The sequence below is a fragment of the Solanum stenotomum genome, chromosome 1 (genome assembly GCF_019186545.1).
Source record: "Solanum stenotomum isolate F172 chromosome 1, ASM1918654v1, whole genome shotgun sequence".
Lineage (NCBI taxonomy): Eukaryota > Viridiplantae > Streptophyta > Magnoliopsida > Solanales > Solanaceae > Solanum > Solanum stenotomum.
The window spans coordinates 53804610-53832248 of NC_064282.1; the positions used below are offsets into that span (position 1 = coordinate 53804610).

The window sequence follows — 27639 nt, forward strand, 5'->3', positions numbered from 1 at the left end:
TAAAAGCTATGTTACTTTTATATACATACATATATANTATATATAAAAAGTAATTAGTTTACAATAAATATAGCAATAATTTTTTCACATAAAAAATATCCCTAAAGCAACAAAAAAATGTGAGGTTTAGCCACGCTAGAATGGTGGCTAGATGGGAGAAAAACCGTAGGTAAGCTGCTTGTTTTTTTTTGTATCTCAAGGTATTTCTCACATTATAAAATGAAAATAACGGTGATGGAGCAATTTCTAACTCTTCCATACAAAGGACAAAAAAATCTCAACAAAATAATTATAGTGTAATGTACCGATATTATATAACAGTAATTTAATATATCAGTATTGTATACATAATGTATAATCATGTATATATGATGTATATCTATGAATAAAAAATATACATATATACATACGCATTGTATATACAATACATTATTTCCTTATTTCTATTTCACTTTGGAGGGAATTAAGAATTTCCAATACTTAGTAGTCCTTTCAGTAGTTTTGCTGCCATTCATGCTCTATCCCTTATTGATTTTAAAGATTGTAATGATAGAATCTTCCGCCTTTTTAACGAGCTTTTGCCTTTTCATTTCATTCTTAAAGAAACAATGAAGAAGAAAAAGACGCATGAAAAAAAGAAAAAGAAGGCGAAGAGTGATGTAGAAGAAACACGCGACTATTTTTTTTTTTTAGGGGGGGGGGNACCATTTTAGATAGTTTAAATAAATTGGACTAAAAAGATGGTAAGTAAATCTTATGGGCTAACATTTTTCCTATTTTAAACCCCTCTTATCATTGAACGAGCTTATATGTCATTAATATTACTGAATTGAAAATGGGTAATTGCACGCGTTTAAACAATATTTTACACTAAAATATTAATTTTCTTAAAAATAATAATTTAGTTATAAGAAAAAACGTATCTTCTTCTTCAACCATCCCTTCGCCGCCCCCAACCCCTTCTCCAACCCTCTCTCTTCTTCTTCTTCTAATCCACCCACCATCAGGGGTGGATCCACATACACTTTTTTCGGATGCTTAAATATCCATTACACTCGGCATAAAATTATTTATATATACAAAGTAATTTCTTTAATATCTAATTATATTAAATGTTCAGCATCCAATTAACAAATTTCTTAACGGGTGCTCTAGTTCAAAAGTTAGGTTGAAAGTTATGTCTTTTGGGATGTCAAGGGTTCAATTCAATTCTCATTGATAACAATTATTTACACATTTTCTTCTCTTTTTTATTTTTATTTTTGGTATACTTAACTTTTAGTCTTAATTAAAGCAAAAAAAAAAAAAAAAAACTTTTAGTCTTAATTTCTTTTACATTTTATGAATTTCTCGTAACATGAAAAATTTTAAAAAGTCATATTCAATTCCTTTTCTTATTTTTCTTGTGAAATTTTCGCTATTTTGTTAAGAAATCCTTCAAGTTTTGTTTTTTTGTTTTTTTTAATGATAGTATTAATCTTATTTTGTTCTCATTAATATTTTAAGTATCGCGTTAAAATATTTATGCACTTATACTATGTATTTATAATAATTTTATATCAAAAGAAGTGAACACCCACAAGTTGAAAATTCTGAATCTGTCACTCTATACGAGGGTACTATGGTCTTAACAACCATAACAATGAGATAGGTCGTTACAATACTAAATAGAATGTATTGCATTAGTTACAAATATGTTTAAAAATGTACCAAATAGGATACTAGTAATAAACAAAGTTAATATATGCATTATTTTTTCAAATACAGTCTACCAAACGACCCTAACCGTAAATACTCAAGATATTTAAAATTATAAAGTCAACTAGGACATGAAATTTAAACTTTTTTTATTAGGGGAGATTTTGTGAATTAATTGGACATTGATATTTGCAGGTTTTGTCTCAAGAATGGAAGCAAGTAGAATTCCTAGAAAGTTGTCTAAGTAGCTCATCACTGTCAAATCCTATATCTGCAATAACTCTATTATTGTATTAATAATTTTTATGTACTTCCTTATTTACTTGCTTGACAATAAAGTTATTAACAGTAAGTATTAATACAAAAAATCAAGAAATAAATACGTAAGATTATGACATTTCATTGCAAAATAATAGTGAACTTCTTTTCAGAAACCTAATAATCTCTTGCAGTCGTAAATAAGAGGATTTTTTTCAAAATTGAATCCAATTCTCTTAACGTAAAATGTTACGTCTTTTTAAAGACCTAATTGATTTTTTTTATTGTTAGATAGTTATCTCATTCTCAATTGAATAGTGTTATTCATTAAATTACGACAATTAAGGAGTACGGACAATAATTATGAGAGTCCGGAGCTAAAAAGGCAAAAAAAATTGTCAAAAATTCTAAAAGGGCACATCATATATTTTTAAAACGAAAAGGGCAAAATCGCTACTGCCAAAGCGATTTCCCTCTGACACATATTGACGCCGCTTGCAAAACTTTTTTTCCTTTTTTCTCACAAAAATCGCTGGCACAACAATGATTATTTAACTGCAATTTTTTTTCTCCAACTAATATCGCTGCTATGCCAACGTTTTCATAGAAAAAAATAATTTTTTTTCATGAAATCGCTGCTTTGGCAGCTTTTCTATAAAAAAAAAAAAAAATTGAAATCGCAGTGTTTTCTCTTAAATTTTTATTTTTTTAAAAAAAAGGTCGCTGCCTTAGCAGCATTTTTCTTTAATTTTTTAAAGCGTTTTTCGTAAAAATAAATAAATAACAATACATAAATTTTATATTTTAACAACGATATATTATTATATTAGTAACAAGACAGAAAATTACATAAAAAAATTTCAAGACAGAAAAATACATAAATTAAAAACGATATATTTTCAATACAATTTTATTTTTATTTTTTTAAAAAAAAGTTATTTAAAAAAAAATAAAAAAAATAAAGAAAAACGCTGTCAGGGCAGCAATTTCTAAGATTTTTTTTTTTAATGAAAACGCTACCATAGCAGCGATATTAGTGGGAGAAAAAAAATCGACTAAACAATCGTTGCTGTCCCAGCGATTTTTGTGAAAAAAAAAATGGAAAACAAGTTTTGCACAAAATCGCTGCCAGGGCAGCGATTTTTATTTTTAACAGGGCAAACGACATCAATATGTGTTAGTGGTAAATCGCTTTGGCAGTACTGATTTTGCCTTTTTAGTTTTAAAAAAATATGATATGCCTTTTTGAAATTTTTGGCAATTTTTTTTGCCCTTTTGACTCCGAACTCATAATTATGATGATTTATTTATCAAAAATTACTTTATGTAACTATTTTAGACGATATCGTCCCATGATACTATTTATTTTTCTATGTGCACTCTACATTCTTTTAAAAATCGTGGGCAAACTACTACACAATACTCTTTGTAATATTGTCTAAAAATCTTCATAAAATAATGAAAACAATTGCATGATATAATTAGATTTAAGGCATGATATATATATATATATATATTTGTATTTAATTTTTGGTGTTCTGCTCGTGGAATAGAAAAAGGTTTAATTTATTGCATCAACAAAGTGAGGAAGGACCATGGGGTTCTCTTAATATACGTATACATATATGGGGATGCAACTAGCAAGGATCGGAATGGGCTGATTTCATGTCAAATTCTTGATCTATTCGTTTTGGCCTTAGAGGATTAAGCTTTTTGAGAGCATCACAATGCGATTAAATTGAGGATTTCAATGATGAGAAGAAAAGTCTAGTTCTTTTTTCCTTGATAGAAGAATAGATATCTCATTGAACGTGATTACATAAGAATTTTTTCTTAGAGGAGATTGATAGTCTGGTTTGAAGACCTTTATTTGCCTTTAACTAATTGGGCTCAACTGTTATCGACAATATGCCTTCAAACTTTGAATTTACATAAGTAGACACTTAAATTTATATAAAGTTGAATAAACATATACATGTAGCCTATGTGACAATTTGTGTATGTGATGTCCTATGTGTATTATAACACGTAAAACATATATGTCTATTTCAACTTTACATAAATTTAAGTGTTAATTATCAATTCAGAAAATTTAAGCGAAGATTTGAATAATAAATTTTGCACAAAATAATATTGCACATTTTTTTGTGAATGTTCAATGTGGATCATCACATATATCTCTTATTCACACGAACATATGAAGATGGTCAATGAAAAATTTTGTTTGTTAAATGTAATAATGTATATATTTATTTCAATTTGATAAGGTTCAATCATGTAATTAGTCGTATCTCACTAATATTACCTTATAGCAGATATTTGTAGTGTATTTTTTTTGTCATCTAACCAGATATGTTTTGCACGTGTATTCCATTTAATTTGTTTAGATGTCATATGAATATGCAAAGAACAACTACATTTTATTTTTTAAAACTATTTTGTATATTAACTTTTATTTTATAAGTTATAACATAATAGATGATGTTCTTTTTGTTGACTTTCATATTTAGCTTTTCGATTGACTATGTACATAAATAAAATATAGTTATCTGACTGTCTATAGTTAAGGTTTGCAGATTTAAATAGGAAAAAGAAGATCTTAAAGGAAGATACGAGGAACAATGAACCGGATTCTATGACCAATCCAAATCACGTCAGTTTATTTTTTCTAGTATCGTAATCAAGCATTTTTCCCATGTAACCTTAGTACGGTCATGAACAGTTACACGTGGACACTGTTGCCATGTCATTCAGTGGGTCCCATACTATGTTACACGTGTCAAGAAGTGAATGGTCAGAAAAACAGGTATAAGGTTAGTATAAGGACAAGGTTGAATGATGAATGAGTACATACGTGTGAATATCATATAGGCTATGCTTTTATATAAAATAAATAAATAGGGTTTCCCTTACTTTAAACAGTAGAAATAAAATGAAAAAACACTCGGTTTGGTAGTCAAAAGATACTCACGTAACTATTAGATTGTGGTCGTGAAAATTGTGAAATTTGAAAAAAAAAAATGTCATGGAAAAAAATTTGTATATTTTTAACCCAAGTGTAAAATATAAAACTAATATATTAATTTACATTGAGTTAAATCAATTTAAAGATATTTTTAACGAAGTGTGAAATTGTATATTTTGGGTCAAATTGATTTTCTGCAAAAGGCCTCACCCGATCTTACACCTAATATGTAGCTTTTAAATCTTTTCGGCTATTAATGTGAGACTTTATTCGCACACCCAATAATCTCCCCCCTCAAAAGTTTCACATGGCTCATCACCATGATCCACGAGTCAATTTTGAGATTCACTATGTGATATCATCATCGTCTGAGTATTTATGGCAGCTGACGTCTGCAACTAGCTAGCTTCTTTTTGTATGTGAGCGTCTCTAAGCTTGCAACATCGAGCCCCGTCCTTTCATCTGCCTTAGCCATACTCCTCCCGTTGGACCTGATCTTTGTTGGGTTCAGTTAATTCAAAAATATTCTTAACAAGGTGTGATATCATTCCATTTTGGGCCAAGCCTATATAATTTTTGGACAAAGACATTATTGGACAAATTACTTAACTACACTCCTTTACTTACCTTAATATCCATTTATCCCTACTTATTTCAAAATTTTCAAAAATACCTTATTTACATATGTATCCCGTGCACAACGCTATGTATCCCGCTATGTGGAATGTATCAAACGCTATGTATCCCGTGCACACCGTTATGTATCCCACATGTATCCCGTGCACAACGCTATGTATCCCGCTATGTGAAATGTATCAAACCTAATGTATCCCGTGCACAACGCTATGTATTCCGCTATGTGAAATGTATCAAACCTAATGTATCCCGTGCACAACACTATGTATCCCGCAAATATCATTTTTAAGAGATTTTTGGTAAATAGAAAACTAGAAGGGATAGGGTGTTATTTAGTACTTATAATATGTGGTTCCTATAATTTATACTTATTTTTTTCCAAAAGGCCTCACACCGTTAAGAAAGAGAAATTCTACACTTTATATATAGCTTCCCAATCTTTTATTAATAGTAAAAATTACATATAAGATTTTGTTCCCGCATAGCATAATAATTTTATATGATGATAGATTCACCCATGTCCTTGTTTCATTGTTAGTCTCAACTCTAATCAATTCACCCTTGGGATTATTTCATACCCCGACATACTTTGTAAGTTTGTATGTTTCATTTCTCTACATTCATAGTGAAATTTATAAGTTTGGACGAATCAATTAGATTTTTCATAAAGGCTGTAATTGTATTAGAAAATTAAGTAAATATATATGTATATTAATTTGTGAGAACAAAAATGATTGACAGTTCAATAGTAAGTAAAGGCAGTGAAAATATTTTTCACACTAGTGTTGCAATATTTTTCTCGTCTGTCTTAAAATTTAGAACCCCTAACTCCTAACTCTGATTTCGCTTCTGTCAACATTGCAACATATAAACTAGTGAAAACAATTATTGAGTATAGGAAAGCTAGGAAGGAGAGGATAGAGAAAGGAACGTGAAATTCGGAGTGAGATTAAAACCTTATTTGTTGGCGCTTAACGAAAATTTTAATTTTAATTATTTAAATTTCAGTTAGTAAGTAAAATTATTTTAAGTAATGAATCTTAGTTATTCATCTCTTTATTATTAAGTGCATCGTTTTGTTATTGTTTTACAACCCTTTAACAAGTCTAAATAATTAAGATATATAACAAAGTTGCAATATCATTAAAATGTCTATTAAAAAATATTGACAAGTATTACGATTCACCGCTACTTGGCTACTCCATTCGATTTCATCAATAACCATCATCATCCACCATTATTAACTACCACCACCTACTACTCAATCACATCCATCATCCTCAATCACAACCACCATAGTCAATTGTTACTACCACTAGACATCCTTTACGATCATGATCACCACCAACTATTATTACCAGAACACTACAAATAATTACCAGCAGTCATCACAATATATTGTCAACCAACACCATTTTTTTTTAATTATTATTATTATATTATTATTATTACTATTACTATTACTATTAGTTATTACTATCTTCCGCCACCACAACTACCACCATCTAAACTCTTTGATTTTTTTTCCGAACACTATATTATTCTCCGGTACTTAAACAAGCGTGTGTCCTCTAAGGGGTCGTTTGGTAGAGTGTATAAGAACAATGCAAAATAGAGTGCATTAGTAATGTTTGCATTAGTAGTGAAGCATTAGTAATGCTTGTATTAGTTATGCAAGCATTATTTCTTATACACTGTTTGATTGGATGTATTAAAAATAACAAATCTTGCATAATTTCTATTTAAAAATACATGTTTACAAAAATACCCTTCACACTTTTTTTATTTATACGCTTCCTTTGCAACAAAGTTCTTTGCTAAAACATTAAAAAAAAAATTTTGCTAAAATATCATAACTCTTCTTCTTTTTTTCAAAAATAATATTAAATAGTTGTATTATTTGAGTCGAAAAAAATTTGTGAAAAGCTGGCAAAGAAATTTTTTATCAAATTTATCACTACAATAGTAAATTTTTTTATCATACTATGTTGAAATTAGATTGTTTTTTTTTTTAAAATGTACCAAACAAGGTACTACTAATACACACCTAATGCATGCATTATATTTCCTAATACACTACCAAACGACTCCTAACATTGTAGAAAGTGTATCTAACGTAATAATTATAATACAAAGTTATAAGATCCATAATCCTCTAGTAATGATGGAAGAGTCGACATTAGAAGAGAAATTTCTTCGAAAAAATTACAACTATTATCTACTTACTTATATATGTCCATTTGGAACTTTTAAGTGTAACCACAACAACTACGTCTCGGTCCCAAATAAGTAGGGATTGACGGTTATATGGCCACACTGACCATAACCATGTTTCTAAATGTATAAAGATAAAATATCACATAACTCCACTGTCACTGTCATAAATTAACTACTGGGGATAGTGATACACATCATTGCACCAGAAAGCAGAAGCTGCATTAATATGGCATGAACCAAAGATGTTGGGAGATCGTACCATATCTTCCGGCTCAATTCCTCTTGCAGCTCTGTAAGGTGTTTTGATCGAAAATGCTCTGCTAAATTGGAGGCGTGATTATATTATTTGAAACTTGAGAGCACAAACCTACGCAGAAAGCAAGTATAAGTTTATAACAATCCTAAATTTATAATTCACATTAGCACAAAGGAAACGATTATTTAAGCAATATCTTGAACAAAATTATACTACTTACATGTGTCTTTTCCGTAGTGCAGATGTATAATATAATCAGATTTTCAGCAGCTCTAGTTTAAGAGCTGGGAATGCGCCACCAACAAGGATGTTTAGTCTTTTGTACGATTTCTTGATTAGCAGCATATTCTTAAGATCAACCATGAACTTATCGACTTGGTTCTGAAGACCACTTCCTCCTACTTATAGAGCCTGCACTATCATAATCATGCCACTCCAACTCCATCTGGCAAAGAATGATGCAAAATTCAGTCATATTATATATCCCTGACACTTGCACACATATAGCAAAAACTGAAAATTATGCTGCTGAAGAGAGAGTATCGCAAGAATTCCTTTTCACTCAACTACGGCAAGATATCACTGAAGATGTCAAGAGCTTTTTACTATGACATGCTACACAAAGCTAAATGTAGTACTGGTAAGCTTTGAATAGACGAACTTAAGTAAAAGAATAAGAAGCTATCAGCAAATAAGTTCAATGCAAATTACGGGAAAAGATGCAATTATGCACTCTAGAGGCTAAGATAAGCTAGGAATAAGGAAGCAATGAAGCATAGGCATACATCTCCAACAACGACGGTGTCACCCTCTTTCACGCCAAGCTTGAGCAGAGATTTATTCACACCACATGCTTCCAAAACATGTTGAAATCTTCTGTCTGAATCCATATATCTGCACAGAGAACAAGATTCCATTTTAATGAACTCAATGTAATTTTCATAAGCTCGAGGATATCAAACAAACTTGATTTAAAACAGGTCCTTGAAGCAAAGAAATGGACGGGACCAGACTTCAGAAATCCCTATTATCTACCAACATAAAATCTCCATACACCTAAATTTAGGATGATACATGAGACCACTAGAAAAAGTTCAACTCAAACTTGAAAATGTTGACTAGCTACAACCAAAACGTGTTTCCATAGGAATGCTAATCCAAAGAGAAATAGAAGGAAAAGTCCCTTGATAAAAGGCAATACACAAGAATGTAAAAGAAGACAGGATCAGAGAACAGAGAGATCCATACCGCCAGTTTGTCATTTGGACGAAACGTTGCAGACCTAATCCTTGAACATACCAAGTTTTGGAAGAACTATCATGGGAGATCTCAAACTCGTTTATGGGAGCATTTCGCTGCTTTTTCACCATTTCAGCAACATAGTTCAAGTTTACTGGGTCCCTTCTCACTGTACAAGAAATTAAAACCAATACAATCAAAGAACTGAGCACTATTAACCCCTCCAACCTCTTTCTAAATTTGACATGCAATTTACAGCAATAAATGAAACTTGGTGCTGAAAATACACAGTAGAAAATCTCCTCGCGGAAACCATCACATTCGTCCTCTTATTTATTTTATTTCCTTCAAAAAAAAATCTAGGAGTTTACCCAGAGGGAAGTAGGCAGAAAGCACTCTCATTTCATGTCACATTCACAAAGAAAGAAGCAATCCTAGCAAATCTATTGAAGCAATCCTTGATGACTGGTACACAACTTGATTACTCCCTTTACGAGGAAAAGGAAAGGTAAACAAAGAAGAACAACAAACAACAAGGAACAAGGGTGCAAGTTGCCTTACCACATCCCCCTTCCCCTCCCCATTGAAAAAACGAAATAAAGGAAGAAAAAAAACACTTCATTCAAAATTTAATTACTCCATCCGTACTACTTTTTTTTTTATGATATCGTGGTGTCCGGACCAATTTGTGCACACCTCGAATAATTCTACAAGGTACCTGTTACCTCCCACCAGCACTGGTACTGGGTAACTATGTCCATCAAGGCATAGATAGATGTGAAGAAATCACCTAGTGTTTTTGCCTTTGTTGGGATTTAAACCTGACCACTAGGACACACCCTTGGGTGCTACTCCATATGTTCTATTCTGGTAGTCCACTTTTTCATTAAACTCAAGCAATGAGAGAAAAACGAACATATGAATTGTTTATCATTTCTTGAGAAACATGGATCCCATTTTTGACATTTGCAAGGTAAAAAGGTAGAATAGAGGATAAAGTATTGAGAAAAGTAGAAGTGGGGACATTGAAACTTCTGTCTATTTAAAATGGCAGCGCATGGGATGAATTTAAAATTCACTGAACCTGTTATCATTGAAGGGTAGAAAGTGGCTCAAATTCAACAGAGTGAAATAGCAGAGGAGACCCTCAAGTGGAAGCAAGCTATCATACTATATGTCGTAGGAGCATCTCCTTCCATTGGTGCTATTAATAGGTTCATTGCTACCAACTGGAACTTTGCTTCAAAACCTACAATATATTACCACAATGATGGGTACTTTGTGGTACGTTTTAACAGCATCGAGGACAAGGAAACAGTTCACTGTTCGGGCCCTTATACCATGAACAGAAAACCCATCATAATTCATGAATGGAATGCTGACTTTAAGTTTGGGGGAGGAAGTACTTCATATGATTCCACTATGGGTGCGACTTCCTAATTTACCAATGAATTGTTGGGGAAACCTGACCTTGAGTCGAATCGGAAGTGTTTTGGGTCGTCCCATCTATGTGGATGAATGCACCACTAGTATCGAAAGGATTTCTTATGCCCGGATCCTCGTGGAGATGGATGTAACTAGAACCTTACCTACTATGATCAAAGTTCAAGACTAGAACCTTACCTACTATGATCAAAGTTCAAGACCCCGAGGGGCAGCTATTTTATCAAGAGGTAGAATACGACTGGAAGCCTAGCTACTGTCTTAAGTGTCTGAAGATAGGACATATATGCCAGGATCCACTCGAGGAAAAACAAACTCAACAAGTTGATCGAGGGAAGCTGTTAAGCCAAAAGGTGCAAAAACAATGTGGCATCCCAAGGCACATATACAACAGGCCCCTTCTCAGAATCAGGGTGCTTCATCAGGCAGCACTAATGAGATTAATGAGTGTACGTCTGAGCTGGGTGTTCCAGGACAGAATCTAACACCTGATGCCAAATCTACCCAAGCTACTGGAGGAAACCAAGGCACAAGCTGGCAAACAACTAAAAACACCTTCTCCGCTAATAGAGTGCGGAAGGATGAGGCTATAGGAACAGCTAATGTCTTTAGCCCTTTGGCTGCTGTAGTCAACATGAAACTGATGTCCAAAGAGAATGCAGAAGATTCTGGGCAATTTAGGAAAGGAGGTACAGTTCCAACCAATCTTCCTACTCTAGCTAGATGAAAGTTGTTACATGGAACGTCAGGGGTTTTAATAAAGTTTATAAGCATAAGGAGCTAATAAAGTTTCTACAAGTGAATAAAGTAGACATGATAGCGATATTGGAACAGAGTATCGAGAAAATGTGCTGAGAAGATAATAACAAAAATAGCTCCTGGATGGGGAGCACTGTGTAACTATCAAACGGGAAAAGGTAGAGTATGGTTACTATGGAATCCTACTGTGTGTGACTTCTCTGAAATTCTTATTAATGAACAGTATATACATGGTTTGGTGAACATCTATGACACAAACAAAAGTTTCTATTTTACATCGGTGTGTGGGTTGCATACCATTCAAGATAGGAAAGAATTGTGGTACGACTTACTGGGTATATGATAGACTTTACTGCTGAAATTGACAATAAAGGAACAAATACTGCTGTTTCACACTAGATTCACTGATATTACAACAAGAAGTCTGAAAACAAAACAATCACGAGTACACTACTGACATAATAAATCACATCCTAAGACAATAATGAACTTTAGTTATATAATCACAAAGATCACAACCTTTCTAGACATTCGAAAGGCTAGAAACTCTCCCAGAATTCCCTTTTCTTTATTTTCTGAATGCCCTCTTTTAACTGCCCTGCCCCTATTTCTACAGAAAAAACCACCCAATACATGTGTAACTGTCTCATGACAGTTACTAAGTTTCTTAATTGTTTATTTTGGCCTCCTAGAATAAGTTTTTATAACTTGAGGCACATCATTACCCTTCCCTATAAGAATCACCTTGTCCTCAAGGTGAAAGTCTGGAAATTGTTGATCGATGATTGCATATTCCTCCCAAGTATTCTCAAATTCTGATAGGTTCTTCCACTTGATTAGCACTTCCAATTTACCATTGATTAGCTTCCTGATCTGTCTCACTGCCTCAGGCTCAACTTGAAGCTCCAATTCTTGGGTAAGAAATGGAGGTAGGTTTTGTGCAGAAGTAGTTGGAAGCAAGCATTTTCTCAACTGTGAAACATGAAACACTGAATGAATGCGTGCTCCAACTGGTAACTCCAACCGATAAGCTACGGGACCAATCTTTTCCAGAATCTTGTAAGGACCATAAAAGCGAGGACTGAGTTTTTCATTGATCTTCTTAGCCAAAGAACGTAGTTTGTAGGGCCGAAGTTTGAGATATACCATTTTACCAATCTCAAAAGTCAGTTCTCTACGATGTCGATCAGCTTGATTTTTCATTCTTTGTTGTGCTTGTAACAAATGTTCTTTAAGTTCGGTTAAGATCAGATTTCTAGTGCGCACCTGCTCATTTACTTCTTCCACCGCTGAAGTAGTGTCATCCATGTGAAAAATTGATGATGGATCCCTTCCGTATAATGCTTTAAAGGGTGTCATACCTGCAGATCTGTTAAAGGATGTATTAAACCAATACTCAGCCCAAGATAACCAGTGGGACCATTCCTTAGGATTTTCTCCTGCCATACAACAGAGATATGTCTCCAAACTTCGATTCACCACTTCTGTTTGCCCATCAGTTTCGGGATGATAGGAAGAGCTATACCGTAAGGTAGTGCCTGCTAGCTTGAATAGTTCCTTCCAAAATTGGCTTATGAACACACGGTCACGATCAGACACAATAGACTTAGGAAATCCATGCAATTTAACCACTTCCTTAATGAAAACAGTTGCCACATCTTTCGCATTAAAAGGGTGTGAAAGTGGAATAAAATGTGCATACTTAGTAAGACGATCCACTACAACCAAAATAGTATCAAACCTATGGGATTTAGGAAGTCCAGTAATGAAGTCCATACTTACATCCTCCCACACATGATGAGGTATAGACAAAGGTTGGAGTAACCCCGCAGGACTCAAAGTTTGAGACTTGTTCTTTTGACAGATTTCACACCTAGCAACAAAGTCTTGCACATCCCTCTTCATACCTTCCCAGTAGATATTCTCGGACAGCCTTTTATATGTGAGAAGATACCCCGAATGGCCTCCAATAGGAGAAGAATGAAACTCTTTCAATAGCCCAGGTATTCGAGATGATCCTTTTGGCAAAACCAAACGTCCTTTATATAGTAGACATCCTTTCTTCAAGCTGTAGTTGTCATCTGATTGTTGTCCTGAAATTGACTTTTGCAAAATAGAAGCCATTTTGGTGTCTCGTTGTACTTCCTGGTCCCATTCCTCCTTGTCATTATATTGCCAAATTGAAAACGCATATAACTCTGAAGATTCCCCGCGTCTTGACAAAGCATCAGCCACTCTATTTTCAACACCCGGTTTGTACTTGATCTCAAACTTATAACCCATGAGCTTGGAAACCCATTTCTGTTGATTCTCATCCATAACCCTCTGTCCTAGCAAAAATTTAAGGGCTTTTTGGTCAGTTTTAATGATGAAATAATGGCCTAGCAAATAGTGATTCCATCTCTTGACAACCAACACGATAGCCATTAGCTCTCGTTCATATACCGAACATAGTCTCGCTCTGGAAGAAAGCATTCGACTGAAATAGGAAATAGGCTTACCATTTTGCATCAAAACTGCACCAACACCAAATCCCGAAGCATCAGCTTCAATTACAAAGGGTTGAGAAAAGTTTGGCATCGCTAAAACAGGCACTTGAGTCATAGCCAACTTCAATGCCTCAAAAGCTTGTTGAGCGCGTTCTCCCCATGAAAAGGCATCTTTTTTTAGTAAATCAGTTAAAGGGGCAGCAATCTTACCATAATCTTTGACAAATTTTCTGTAATATCCCGTGAGTCCCAAAAATCCCCACAAAGACTTTATATCTCTAGGACTTGGCCAAGATATCATACTGTCAATCTTGGAGGGGTCAGCCTGCACTCCTTCAGAGGAGATGATATGACCCAAATATTCAAGTTTAAGCTGACCAAACGTGCATTTCTTCTTATTGATTACTAGCTGATTCTGTTTGAGAATATCCAAAACAACCTTCAAATGCCCCAGATGTGAACCATAATCCTTACTGTAAATCAAAATATCATCAAAGAATACTAAAATAAATTTCCGCAAATGATCCCTGAAAATATCATTCATTAGTGATTGAAAAGTTGAGGGTGCATTGGTCAAACCAAATGGCATGACCATAAACTCATAATGTCCCTCATGAGTGCGGAAGGCTGTTTTTGCTTCATCTCCAGCTTGAATGCGAATTTGATGATAACCTGACTTAAGATCCAACTTGGAAAATATGATGGCTCCCCCTAGCTCATCAAGTAACTCATCAATGCATGGTATTGGAAATTTGTCGAGGATCGTGATATCATTAAGAGCCCGATAATCCACGCAAAATCGCCAACTTCCATCCTTCTTCTTAACCAGTAATACTGGACTAGAATATGGACTAGTACTAGTTTTAATGATTCCAGCAGCCAACATCTCTTTGACCAAATGCTCGATCTCTGCTTTTTGAGAATGAGGATATCGATATGGACGAATGTTTGGTGGTTGTGCTCCAGATTGAAGAGTAATAGCATGATCCCAAGAACGACTTGGTGGTAGGCCTAAGGCCTGCTCACTTACTTCTGGATAATCATATAATAACTTTTCAATCTCCTTTGATGTTATAGCTGCTTCATCTTCAGTTACTGTTACCTGATTCAACTCGACCAGAAATCCTTAGTTTCCTTTCTTTAACAAATTGGTCATGGCTTTGAGTGACACTACTGTTCGAACCATGGCTGGATCCCCTCGAAGCGACACCAATCTTCCTGCATCTTTGAATTTCATGGTAAGAAGTTTCCAATTCACCCTCATCTCTCCTAATGTGGCCAACCATTCCATTCCTAATACCACATCAGTTCCCCTCAATTCAAATAGAAAATATTGTTGGTTGATTTGGACTCCTTGCACGTCTATCCTTACCTCGTTGCATACCTCACTTCCACTAACCTGCTGACCATTACCACTTGTTACTTCAAATCCTTTGGTCTTCTTAATAGGTAATTGCAGATGATGAGCGAGGGTGGATGATATAAAATTATGGGTAGCTCCACTATCGACCAAAATTATCACGTCGTGCCCATGAATTTTCCCCACAAGTTTTATTGTTCTACCTCCTGTAAGGCCCACAACTGAATTCATATTCAACACCATCATAGTACCTTTCATTTCCCCTTCAGTTACTTCTTCTCCGGTAGACTCAAAGAATTCCTCTGTTTCATCTTCATCTATGTTGGGTGCCTCTGAAATAATCAATAGGTTAAGCTGCCTATTTTTACAACGATGATTAGGGCCAAATTTTTCATCACATCTGAAACATAACCCTAGCTCTCTTTTTCGGGCAAATTCTGAATCAGACAACCTTTTGAATTGTCCTTCAGACTTTGCTACTGCAGTCCCGTTGAAGCTAGTTGACTTTGTGGCAGTATGCACTGGTGAATCAGTGTTACGACTTGCTACTCCGGCTCTTGAGTCACGAGATTCAAGAATGTTTGCAACTCGGTGATAATTGGGTCTAAACTCAACTGGTTTATTGCTTGCACTTTGTTATGAATCTTTAGGGAAGGATCGATTCACAAGGCGATATATAAATCAGCTCATTAAAAGGAGACTGAAACCTTAGAATTCATTAAAAGAGAACTCCGATCTCTTCAGCTCTTCAAAGGGAGACTGAAACCTTAGAGTTCAATGGAAGAGAGAACTCCAATCTCCTGCTTTTTGCTGAATTATGACTTGCTGATTTATTCATCAAAAACCCCTTTAAATAGGAGTCTTATTACATCAATAGAAAGTCTAATTCTTACGAAAGTAGGAGACCTAAATCCTATTCTAAACTAATAACTATAACTTAACCTAATCCTTATGAAACTATAAAACATAAATCATATTCTAGAATAATAAATAAAACAACTAAAAATATAATTAAATACTTAATTTAAGGGCTTCCAACGCATCCATAACATTACAACTAAAAATATAATTAAATACTTAATTTAAGGGCTTCCAACGCATCCATAACATTACCCCCCTCTTACGTTGAAAGAGCTTGTCCTCAAGCTCGAATTTCACGGCAATCATCAACTTATCCAATTCCAGACCTAGCTTGAAGTTGACATTGATAAATTTCGACTCTATCAGTTTGTTGAAGCATGACTAATTTGTCCATCAGATTGCTACTTTCATGAGGTCCAAATCGCTGATATTCTTCCCAACTCATTGAGTATTTCGCTCGTTTAAGTTGATAATACCATAATGGTGCTAGTCCGAACATGTGAAATCCAACCACACCAATTTTTTTTGCTATCATTGTATGTTGATTTTTTTCAAAAAAATGTTCACAACGATGTGCTCGAATTAATGGATTATTGGTGCCGTTATAAGTAGGTGGTGTATTGCCTTTTGTAGCAGGAATTGTTGATCTGCTAGTTGTCTGGGCACTATTTGACTCAGGTTTGTGGGTTGCTGGTTTTGTGGAATCAATTCCCAATCTAGACAATTGTTCTTGGATGACTTGGACAATGCTTTCGATGAGGCGTTGTTCCATTGCTGCAATTTTAGAGTCCATTAGGGTTTCTATAATGGTATGTTCTCCTTGAAATCGAGAACTGATCTCATCGCCCATTGTGTTAGGCTCTGATACCAAATGGTTATGAATCTTTAGGGAAGGATCGATTCACAAGGCGATATATAAATCAGCTCGTTAAAGGGAGGTGAAACGTTAGAATTCATTAAAAGAGAACTCCGATCTCTTCAGCTCTTCAAAGGGAGACTGAAACCTTAGAGTTCAATGGAAGAGAGAACTCCAATCTCCTGCTTTTTGCTGAATTATGACTTGCTGATTTATTCATCAAAAACCCCTTTAAATAGGAGTCTTATTACATTAATAGGTAGTCTAATTCTTATGAAAGTAGGAGACCTAAATCCTATTCTAAACTAATAACTTTAACTTAACCTAATCCTTATGAAACTATGAAACATAAATCATATTCTAGAATAATAAATAAAACAACTAAAAATATAATTAAATACTTAATTTAAGGGCATCCAACGCATCCATAACATTAAATTGTTATGAATCTTTAGGGAAGGATCGATTCACAAGGCGATATATAAATTAGCTCGTTAAAGGGAGGCTGAAACCTTAGAATTCATTAAAAGAGAACTCCGATCTCTTCAGCTCTTCAAAGGGAGACTAAAACCTTAGAGTTCAATGGAAGAGAGAACTCCAATCTCCTGCTTTTTGCTGAATTATGACTTGCTGATTTATTCATCAAAAACCCCTTTAAATAGGAGTCTTATTACATCAATAGGAAGTCTAATTCTTATGAAAGTAGGAGACCTAAATCCTATTCTAAACTAATAACTATAACTTAACCTAATCCTTATGAAACTATGAAACATAAATCATATTCTAGAATAATAAATAAAACAACTAAAAATATAATTAAATACTTAATTTAAGGGCTTCCAACGCATCCATAACACACTTCCTCTGCCTGATTCAAATTTAAAACCTTGTACTTGCTGCAAAACATAATTTCGATCTTCCACCTTTTGAGCCATCTCCATTATCTCCCTCAATGTTTGAGCCTGTAACAACATCACTTCTGCCCGAATTTCCTCTTTCAACCCATTTAAAAACACTCCAGATAACATTCCATCAGATGCCTCCTTCATAGATGCTGACACCTTTTCAAATTCTTCACGAAACACAGTAACTGTGCTAACCTGCTTCAACCCCATTAAGACAGCATATTGGTTGATTTTTTGAGAATGATGATATCGGTTCAACAACTCTCTTTTGAAGTCTTCCCAGGTTAACATTTGTTGCCGAGATTCCATCCAATAATACCAATTTAAGGCTTTTCCTTCCAAACAAACACCTGCTGCCTGTAATCTTTCCGCTTCAGAAATTTCATTCACGGCAAAATATCGCTCCACTCTGAAAAGCCATCCCAAAGGATCCTCTCCTTCGAAAACTGGTAGTTGTAGTTTCCGAAACTTCTTCCCATCTTTTTCTCCAGCCCAGTTGACATTGCTTCCCTCTTCTTGGTTTCTGACAGATCTGGTTTGAGAAAGAGATGCTTCTGCCATCATAGTTCTTCCTTGTGCTTCAATTCTCGCAAGAGTCTCTGTCATTTCTTGAAACCATCCTTTCAGTTTTCTGACATCTTCTCTTACCCCTGTCAAATTTGTCTCCACTTGTTCGACTCATCCCTCCATCCTACTCACCATCCCTGAACGTTACTGCTCTGATACCAATTTGATAGACTTTACTGCTGAAATTGACAATAAAGGAACAAATACTGCTATTTCACACTAGATTCACTGATATTACAACAAGAAGTCTGAAAACAAAACAATCACGAGTACACTACTGACATAATAAATCACATCCTAAGACAATAATGAACTTTAGTTATATAATCATAAAGATCACAACCTTTCTAGACATTCGAGAGGCTAGAAACTCTCCCAGAATTCCCTTTTCTTTATTTTTTGAATGCCCTCTTTTAATTGCCCTGCCCCTATTTCTACAGAAAAAACCACCCAATACATGTGTAACTGTCTCACTTAATTGTTTATTTTGGCCTCCTGGAATAAGTTTTTATAACTTGAGGCACATCAGTATATCAAATTCAATGACAAGCCCCTGGTTGATCATGGGGGATTTCAATGCCATCTTGCATATTGAAGATAGAGTTGTAGGCTCTACTGTTCAAGCTAATGAAATTAGTGACTTTGCAGAGTTCATGCAAACCGTCTGTATGATGGAACTCAAAGCAGTGGGAAGAAATTTTACTTGGACCAACAACCATGTTTTTAGTAGGATCGACAAAGGGCTAGTAAACACTGCTTGGATCCAAATGTGGTCCTGCCTTGAGGTGATTGTTATGGAGCCAGAATTCTCAGGCCACTCTCCTTTGAGTATATCACTGTATGAAAGACAAAATAAAGGGGCTAAACCTTTCAAGTTTTTTAACTGTTTGGCTCAACACCCTGATTTTTAAAATTTGGCACAACACACTGATTTTAAAAATTTAGTTCAACAGGAATGGTCCAAAGGTGCCACAGCTAGTACTTTGGCAATGGTCTCGAAAAAGCTGACTTTTCTAAAGCAAGAATTGAAGCACCTAAATAAAAAAGAGTTCCAAGGTATCAGCAATGGGTTTACAGAACTCCAAGGAAAACTGAAAGTCTTGCAAAACCAAATGGGGCAGATAACTGAGCATTAGAGGTTGTATGAAGAAGAGAAGCTACTCAAACTAAAACTTGAAAAATGGTATAGAGTTGAGGAGAGCGCTATGAAACAAAAAGCCAGAATTGATTGGCTTAAACCTGGGGACTCTAATACAGCATTCTTTCATGCATGCATGAGGAATAGAATAGCGCAAAATCATATCAAAAACATAACAACAACAGTTGATGGTAAATTGCTTCAGAGAGATGAAGATGTCCAGGCTGAAATTATTGATTTCTATAAGCAGCTCCTAGGGTCAGCTTCCACCCAGCTTCCTAGCATCAGAAACGATATTATGCAGAAAGGACGAGTGCTTAGCAGACAACAAGAACTACAACTAGTGGCCCATGTGACCAAAGAAGAAGTAGAGAATGCTATAAAAGATATCGATGGCAGTAAAGCTCCCGGTAATGATGGGTATAATGCAGTTTTTTATAAAAATTCCTGGGACATCATAGGAGATAGTGTGGCACGGGCTGTACAGGATTTCTTTAGAACGAATAGCATGCATAAGCCAGTGAACTGTACCTTAGTAACACTGATTCCCAATGTCAAACACCCTACTACCATCAGAGGATACAGGCCAATCTCGTGTTGCGATGTTTTATACAAGATGATCTCTAAAGTAATCACTAAGAGACTAAGTGTAGTCATCAATGACCTTATAGATGGTAGCCAGTCTGCATTTATTCCTGGTAGACTCATATCAGATAACATTTTAAGTCATGAACTGAAAGGGTACTCAAGAAAAGGCATCTCACCACGATGCATGATGAAGGTGGACCTTCAAAAGGTCTATGACTCACTTGAATGGATGTATCTGGAGCAAATCTTGATCAATCTACAGTTTCCTGATAGGTTTGTCAAGTGGATTACGACTTGTATCTCACTAGTTACATACTCTATAATGATTAATGGTGTACCCACTCCCCCATTTGCAGCCAAGAAGGCATGTCACCTTACTTGTTTGTTTTAGCTATGGAATATCTCAATAGGCCTCTAAAAACATTACAATACGAACATAAATTTAAATATCACCCTAAGTGTGCTAAATTGAAGATTATACAGCTTAGCTTTGCATATGGTCTACTTTTATTTAGCAGAAAGGATTTTCAATCAGTTCAGGTACTATTCCAGTGTTCCAGTCAATTCTCCCTTGCCTCTGGACTCCATGCCATTATGCAAAAGTGCTCCATCTATTTCAGAAGGGTCACTCAGGAGACGCAGGATCAGATTATCGCCCTTCTCGGTATGCCTAAAGGAGAATTGCCTAAAAGATACCTAGGTGTTCCCCTGAGCACTAAAAGATTATCTACTATGCAATGTCAACCGTTGGACAAAATACTGGGGAAAATGACCTCTTGGACATCAAAGTTTCTTTCTTATGCAGGGAGGCTGCAGCTCTTAAAGTCTGTACTTTTCTCCATACAGATCTACTGGTCACAACTGTTTCTATTGCCCAAAAAGATCATGACTACTATAAAAGTATTTGTAGGACTTTCTTATGGACTAGTGGAGTAGATATATATGAAAAGGCACTTATTGCTTGGGATAAATTGTGCCTACCAAAGGTTGCAGGAGGGCTAAACATACTGAATTTGCAAGTCTGGAACAAAGCAACATTATGTAAACTGTTATGGATCCTGTGTAGAAAGAAGGATGTATTATGGATTCAATGGGTCCACATTTACTATGGCAAGACGGGAACTTTGTGGGGTGCTAGGCCTAAACAGGCATGTTGGAAAATTCAGAAAATATTGAAGGCTCAGAAGCACATTGAGGAGACAGGTATGTGTGAAAGTGATATGTTGAATATACACAAATTCTCAATCAAGACGATGTACCAAAAGATGATAGGGGACCACCCTAGTGTCACCTGGAAAAGAATCATATGCAATAATCCTGGCCTACCAAAGTGGTTGTTCATATTATATCTTTCTATTCATGGGAGGCTATACACTAAAGACAGGTTGATAAAGTGGGTATGCAAATTTGCCTCCTATGCCCTCTCTGTGAAACTGAAGTGGAAACCATAGAGCACATTTTTTTCAAGTGTTCTGTGTCCTCATGTATATGGAGGAGAGTGCTTAACTGGCAAGGTATCAGTCGACAAGTCATGAGTTGGACTGAAGAAATCCAATGGTGTGAAAATGAATGCAAAGGCAAAGGCAATATTGTTACCATCTTTAGAATGACACTAGCAGCCTCTGTATATGAATTGTGGCTTGATTACAGAGTCTTTCAAAGCTCAAGAAGAAATGAGGAAGTCATTGTGAAGAAGATTGTCCAAGAGGTATTTTTCCGAGCAAAACATGCATGTGAAGCTAGCTATACACTTGAATAGTTTAAATTTTTATCTGGTCTAGGAGAGTATGTGATTAGGAGCACTACAGTATGCATAGAACTTTCTGGGCCTGTCCAGTTAGTTGTCTATAGGCTTGTTCATTGTTTGTTTTTTTCATTTGAGCTGTACACTGTCACTTTTGGTAATAAATCATGTTTAGTTACCAAAAAAAAATGTGCTACTATAAATTGGACACACTTTAGGACAACCAAAAAAGGGTAGGACAAATTTTAATAGGAATATTTATTTAGCTAGAACAAGCATTTTTTTCAATTTTATTGCACTTGTCAAAACAAATTAACTGAACATCAATGGTATTTTAGCATAGTCATGTCCACAGGTAACATCTAAACAAATCATAATACAGACATAAGAATTGCTTACCTTCTTCTTTAGAAGCTTCTCTTCTACGAACGAGCTCATAAGCAGCACAAATAACATCATGTGTACCCTCTCTTTTCACTGCACTCATGCAAAAAGGTTCAATTCCACGAGATCTCAGACTGTCCCTGAATGTCTTCCAATTCTCATAGGCGTCTGGAAGGTCCATTTTGTTGTAAACCACTAAATAAGGTTTTTCAGCAAGTTCAGGACTAAACATTTCCAATTCAAGACGAACAGCTTCATATTCATATTCTGGTTGTGGAGCTGAACCATCAACCACATGCACCTTTCTCCAAATAAAAATTCCAGCAATTGGTCAAAACTATTAGCTCAATCTCGGAATAATCAGAAAGCGTAAAGAAAGGCTATACACCAGTGCAAAATAATTGGGACTTTTAAGTAAACTAAAAAATATATGGATGCACAGAGTACAGAGAAACTACTAAAAGATACTCATGTCAATAGGAAAAAGGAAATAGCACAGTGATTCCATGTTGCGGAACTCAGAAAGGAAAGGGATAGCTAAATATGAACACCACTATTTTTTTCTCTTTAAAATATGAAAAGGCCAAACACATATGCGGACTCCTAAACTTGTCCGAACATTTCATTTTGACACCTAAACTAAAGGTTGTATTATTGAACACTTGACCTAGGCGTGAAAAAGGCCCTAATTTTTCTTTTTAAGAAAATTCTCTCCCCTGTCACCCCCTCCTCCGCCGTCCATCACCACCCTTGCCACCATCCCTGTCACCACCCACCATTCCCCTTCCCCCTCTTTATTCTTCTTCTCTTCCACCATTTTATTAGACAGATTAGGCCACTATTTTCCTCCAAAATCTGGCTAGTTTTTTCAACAGATTCTGGTCTCCTCCTCCTAGTACTTCTTCTACAACATTTTTTCCAGTGGATAAAACCATAGTTTTTTCCCTCCAAAATCCAGCCATACTTCTCAACAGATTTCACCATTTTTAGACTACCTTCAGACTATGACACAATGTTAGGAAGTCAAGGACATTCGACAGACGAAACTTCAATTCTGTCATCCAAATTCACAGAGAGCTGTGATATTTGGATCCAAATTCATAGAACCCGAATGGGTTTTCATGGATCAAATTGAAGCAACCCTTGCATACTGAGAGTTGGGAGAAAAAGCAAGCTTTAAAGAAATCCAATGAATTGGGAAAGAACAATACCGGATTATTGAAGATGAGGAAAAAATGGAAGGGAAAGGGAATTGTGATTGGTTTTAGCAGCAATTGGTTTGGGTGACCAGAAGATAAAATTTTTTGCTTTCACCGAAAGTTTTTTTTGACCAGTCAATGTGTTTATAGACATAATGCGAGAGATAGGACTAGAAATGAAGATATCTGGGAGAAGGTGAGAGTGGCTTTGGTGGAGGACGCGATGCAAGAAGTAAGACTGAGATGGTTCGGACATGTGAAAGGGAGATGCATGGATGCCCCAGTGTGGAGGTGTGAGATGTTGGCTATGGACGGTTTCAGGAGAGGTAGAGGTAGACCAAAGAAGTATCAAGAAGAGGTAATTAGACATTTGATGGTGCAGTTTCAGCTTACCAAAACCACAACCTTTGATAGGAGGGTCTGGAGTAAACGGATTAGGATAGAAGGTAAGTAATTAGCAACATGTTGTCTTGTTGCCCGTTCATATTAATAGTCATAGTATTGCACATGTAGTTTCTTGTCCTTCGATTTTTACTACTATCTGTTGATTCCTTGTACCTGAATATCATATTGTTTTAGTGTAGTTTTTGTTATTTTACTATCTGTTGTTTTTGTTGTTAGCTAATGTTTCTTGTACTTTCGTTACTTCTTTCGCTGGACTCCTTTGGACTGTTTTTTCTTGAGCCGAGGGTCTACCGGAAACAACCTCTCTACCTCTAAGGTAGGGGCAAGGTCTGTGTACACTCTACCCTCCCTAGATCCGACTTTGTAGGATTACATTAGGTATGTTGTTTTTGATTTTTTTTCTTAATTGTCGCATCATAATTTAATTGTTTTATTTCCATGTAAGGAGCGAGTACCATTGACACACTTCACTTTGTTAGGAGCTGCCAAATATGTGTCAGTAGGCACATTTTTTGACAACATAAAGTGTTCAATAGGCATAAACCCTTGTTTAGGTGTCTAAATGAAAATTTCAGACAAGCTTAACCAGACATCTATGAATTCAGCCATACAAAAACCAAGCTAACACAAACTTGAAACAAGAAAACAACAGAGAGTAAATCAAACTACAGTTTGCAATTATAGGGGTGCGGCACTTCCCGGACCCTGAGTGAATGCAGGATGTTTCGTGGACTGGGCTGTCCTTTACAGTTTGCAATCTGTTTAACCTTTTCAAATATATATTTTTAGATTAAAAGCTCTCCCAGTTACACTTCATCACGAATTAGCTATAACATAGCAAGCATATTCAAATACATGCAAACTATATAGGGATATGACAATTAGCCAAAATCTTATCTGGTTCAACAACTAACTATAGTTCTATTTATGCAGAATTGGAACAAATTCAACTTATTTATGCAAAGAAAGATCACTTTAGAAAAAGAATGTACCAGGACTGAACATCTTTCTGAGTGCCGAAGAAACTCATGGCCTAAACCAAAACCTCGGTGTGCCCCTTCGAGTAGACCAGGCAGATCAGCAACAACCACAGTAGCATCATAATCAAATGAAACTACGCCTAAATTTGGGAGCAAAGTGGTAAAGGGGTAATTCGCAATAGCTGGCTGAGCAGCACTTATAACACTGAGAAATGTACTTTTCCCTGCATTTGGCGCTCCGACTATACCAACATCAGCAACCAACTTGAGCTCCAAGTCTAACCACCTGGTCAATAGGATTATTACTTGCAAGATACATAAAGAATGGAACGTGAAAGAAATCTGACTAGGATATAGTCCTAGCTTAATTAGGATTCGAAATTAAGGATGACAGCTTAATAGACACACCACAAATGAGAGGTTTCAATCATTTTTCCTAGTCACAATATTCTAATACCATGCTGCAATATAGTTAAATGCTGAATGTACATGAAAGATGCAACAAAAAATTACGAAGTGTAAAGAGCAGAAACGGTACTCATTGGAGATACTCACATCTCCGGACCTTCTTCTCCATTCTCCGCAATCTTGGGCACCCTATTCAACCCTGTCTTAAAAGATGCGTTCCCTCTCCCACCTCTTCCACCAGGCAATAGCAATGCCTTCTGTCCTGGATGCAACAACTCGAGAAGTACATTCCCTTGAATTCCACCCTCTCCGGCCTCCCTAATGACAGTACCTGGTGGCACCTTTACCACTACATCCTCGCCTTTTGCCCCAAATTGCTTCTTTCCATGACCATGCCCTCCTCTCCCAGCTTTAATATGCACACTCTGCCTAAATGGCAACAATGAATTCATCGACCCATCTACCTCCACATACACATTCCCTCCCCTCCCTCCATCACCACCAGATGGTCCACCCAACGGTACAAACTTCTCCCTCCTAAATGCCACCACCCCATTCCCTCCATCCCCTGCTTTTACATATATTTTTGCCCTATCGAAACACCTCATTACTGCTGGAACCCCTTTCTCCTTCTCCTTTATATCACTCCCTTCCCCTTCAAACACATCACCGCCCTCAAAAACCCCACTTGTAGAACCTTCCATTTCAATGCCCTCATCATCATCATCATCTTCATCAAACTCATCGTTAACCTCATACAGCTCAAATTTCCCACTACCCTCAAACACCCTACTTCCAGTACCTTCCATTTCACCATCCACATCATCATTTTCATCAAAATCATCCTCGCTCTCATCCTCAAAATCATCATCAACCTCGTACAACTCAAATTTTCCATAATCAAACCTAACATTCTCTACATTCTCATCATCCAACTCTTGCTTAGGATTCTTAGCTGGGGTGGGAATAGTTAACTCAGAGAGGGTTATTTCAGTTGAATCTTGGAGGGATGGAAGAAAAAAGTCATCTTTTGGGGGTAGACGAGTGAAGGTAGTGGCAGTATCACCGGCAGCGGTGGTAATTGGCGATGGTGGCCTAAACTCGCCGGATTTCCTTTGAGGGGGGTTGGGTTTTTGACTTCTTCTGTTTGTGTTTGTAGACAGGCGCTTTGGGTTGGTTCTATTGCGACTGCTATTGGGTCGAGCTTGACAGCGAAGAGAGACAGAGAAGGTTGATGTAGTTGTAAACAAAGAGAAAGCCATGGATATGGCTGCCAGAGCTCAACAAATTATCCGTTTGGGCGGGTGTTTCACAAATCCATATACTTTCTTCAGATAATTCCTGAAATGGGAATTACAACTTTTCTATTGTTTAATGACAGAATATTAAAAACACCAACGTGGCTAGAAATATTAGTTTCATTTCCGAATTATTAACCATCTTAAGAAATAAAAATACTCTCTAGATTAACTGAATTTAAATGTTTCTCCAATCTACCAAATGACATAACAAGTTCTCTCAAACTCTTTTAAAAGCTTGAGGCTCGTAATAAAAAATCAAGAAAAGTGTTGAAAATATCTCTAAACCTTGCGAAAATTATTATGTGACACATTTCGAATGTGGAGATTCAATCAAGTCTATATTTGACCATAAATTTTTCATATAGCTTTTAAATATTTTGAATTGTCAAAATTAATATATTTAATGAATATCCACAATATTGTGCAAGTATAACAACATCGAATTTTTTGAAAATCAATCAATAAATATATGATATAAAACAAAGTAAGATCTCTGGAGTTAATTCCAAAATTGAAAAGAAAAATAAAGTTTGTTCTAAATTCAATTATTTTTAGAACTCTAAAAATTTAAACATAATTTTGAACATATGTAGATGGATTTTATTTCGAAAATTTTGAAAATTCAATTATTATTGTTTGTTTTAAATATACGTATTTTCTATAAATGATTGTAATGATACTTTTGTTGTAAAGGCATGCTAACACTCAACAAATTTGGAGTTAAGTGAAGAGACATACCATTTTTCGCGTGAATATCTTGTCTATCAATAAAAATTTATCCCTTAACTAAAAGATTTCATAATATTTGTGGTATATTATTATATTCATATGTATATAGTTATTGTTTAGAATTTATTTTCATATATTAATATCAATGAAATTTTGTTTACTATACTTATTATTTGTATGATCGTAACTTATCATGTTCCTCTTTAAATTTGATGTTAGTTTTAAAAAAATTGTACTTATGAATGTACACATAA

At 35.5% G+C, this 27639-nt stretch overlaps 1 protein-coding gene across 1 annotated transcript; it reads right to left on the reverse strand.

Moving 5' to 3' along the window:
- Positions 1–7704: 7704 nt before the first annotated feature.
- Positions 7705–26696, reverse strand: LOC125870796 (GTP-binding protein OBGC, chloroplastic). The gene is made up of 7 exons (XM_049551316.1): positions 25503–26696; positions 24960–25233; positions 22379–22664; positions 9279–9438; positions 8816–8924; positions 8251–8475; positions 7705–8141 (listed from the first exon to the last, which is right to left on the reverse strand). The coding sequence occupies exons 1-6, from the start codon at positions 26615–26617 to the stop codon at positions 8398–8400; spliced, it is 2022 nt and encodes a 673-aa protein (XP_049407273.1). The 5' UTR covers positions 26618–26696; the 3' UTR covers positions 7705–8141; positions 8251–8397.
- Positions 26697–27639: the final 943 nt, after the last annotated feature.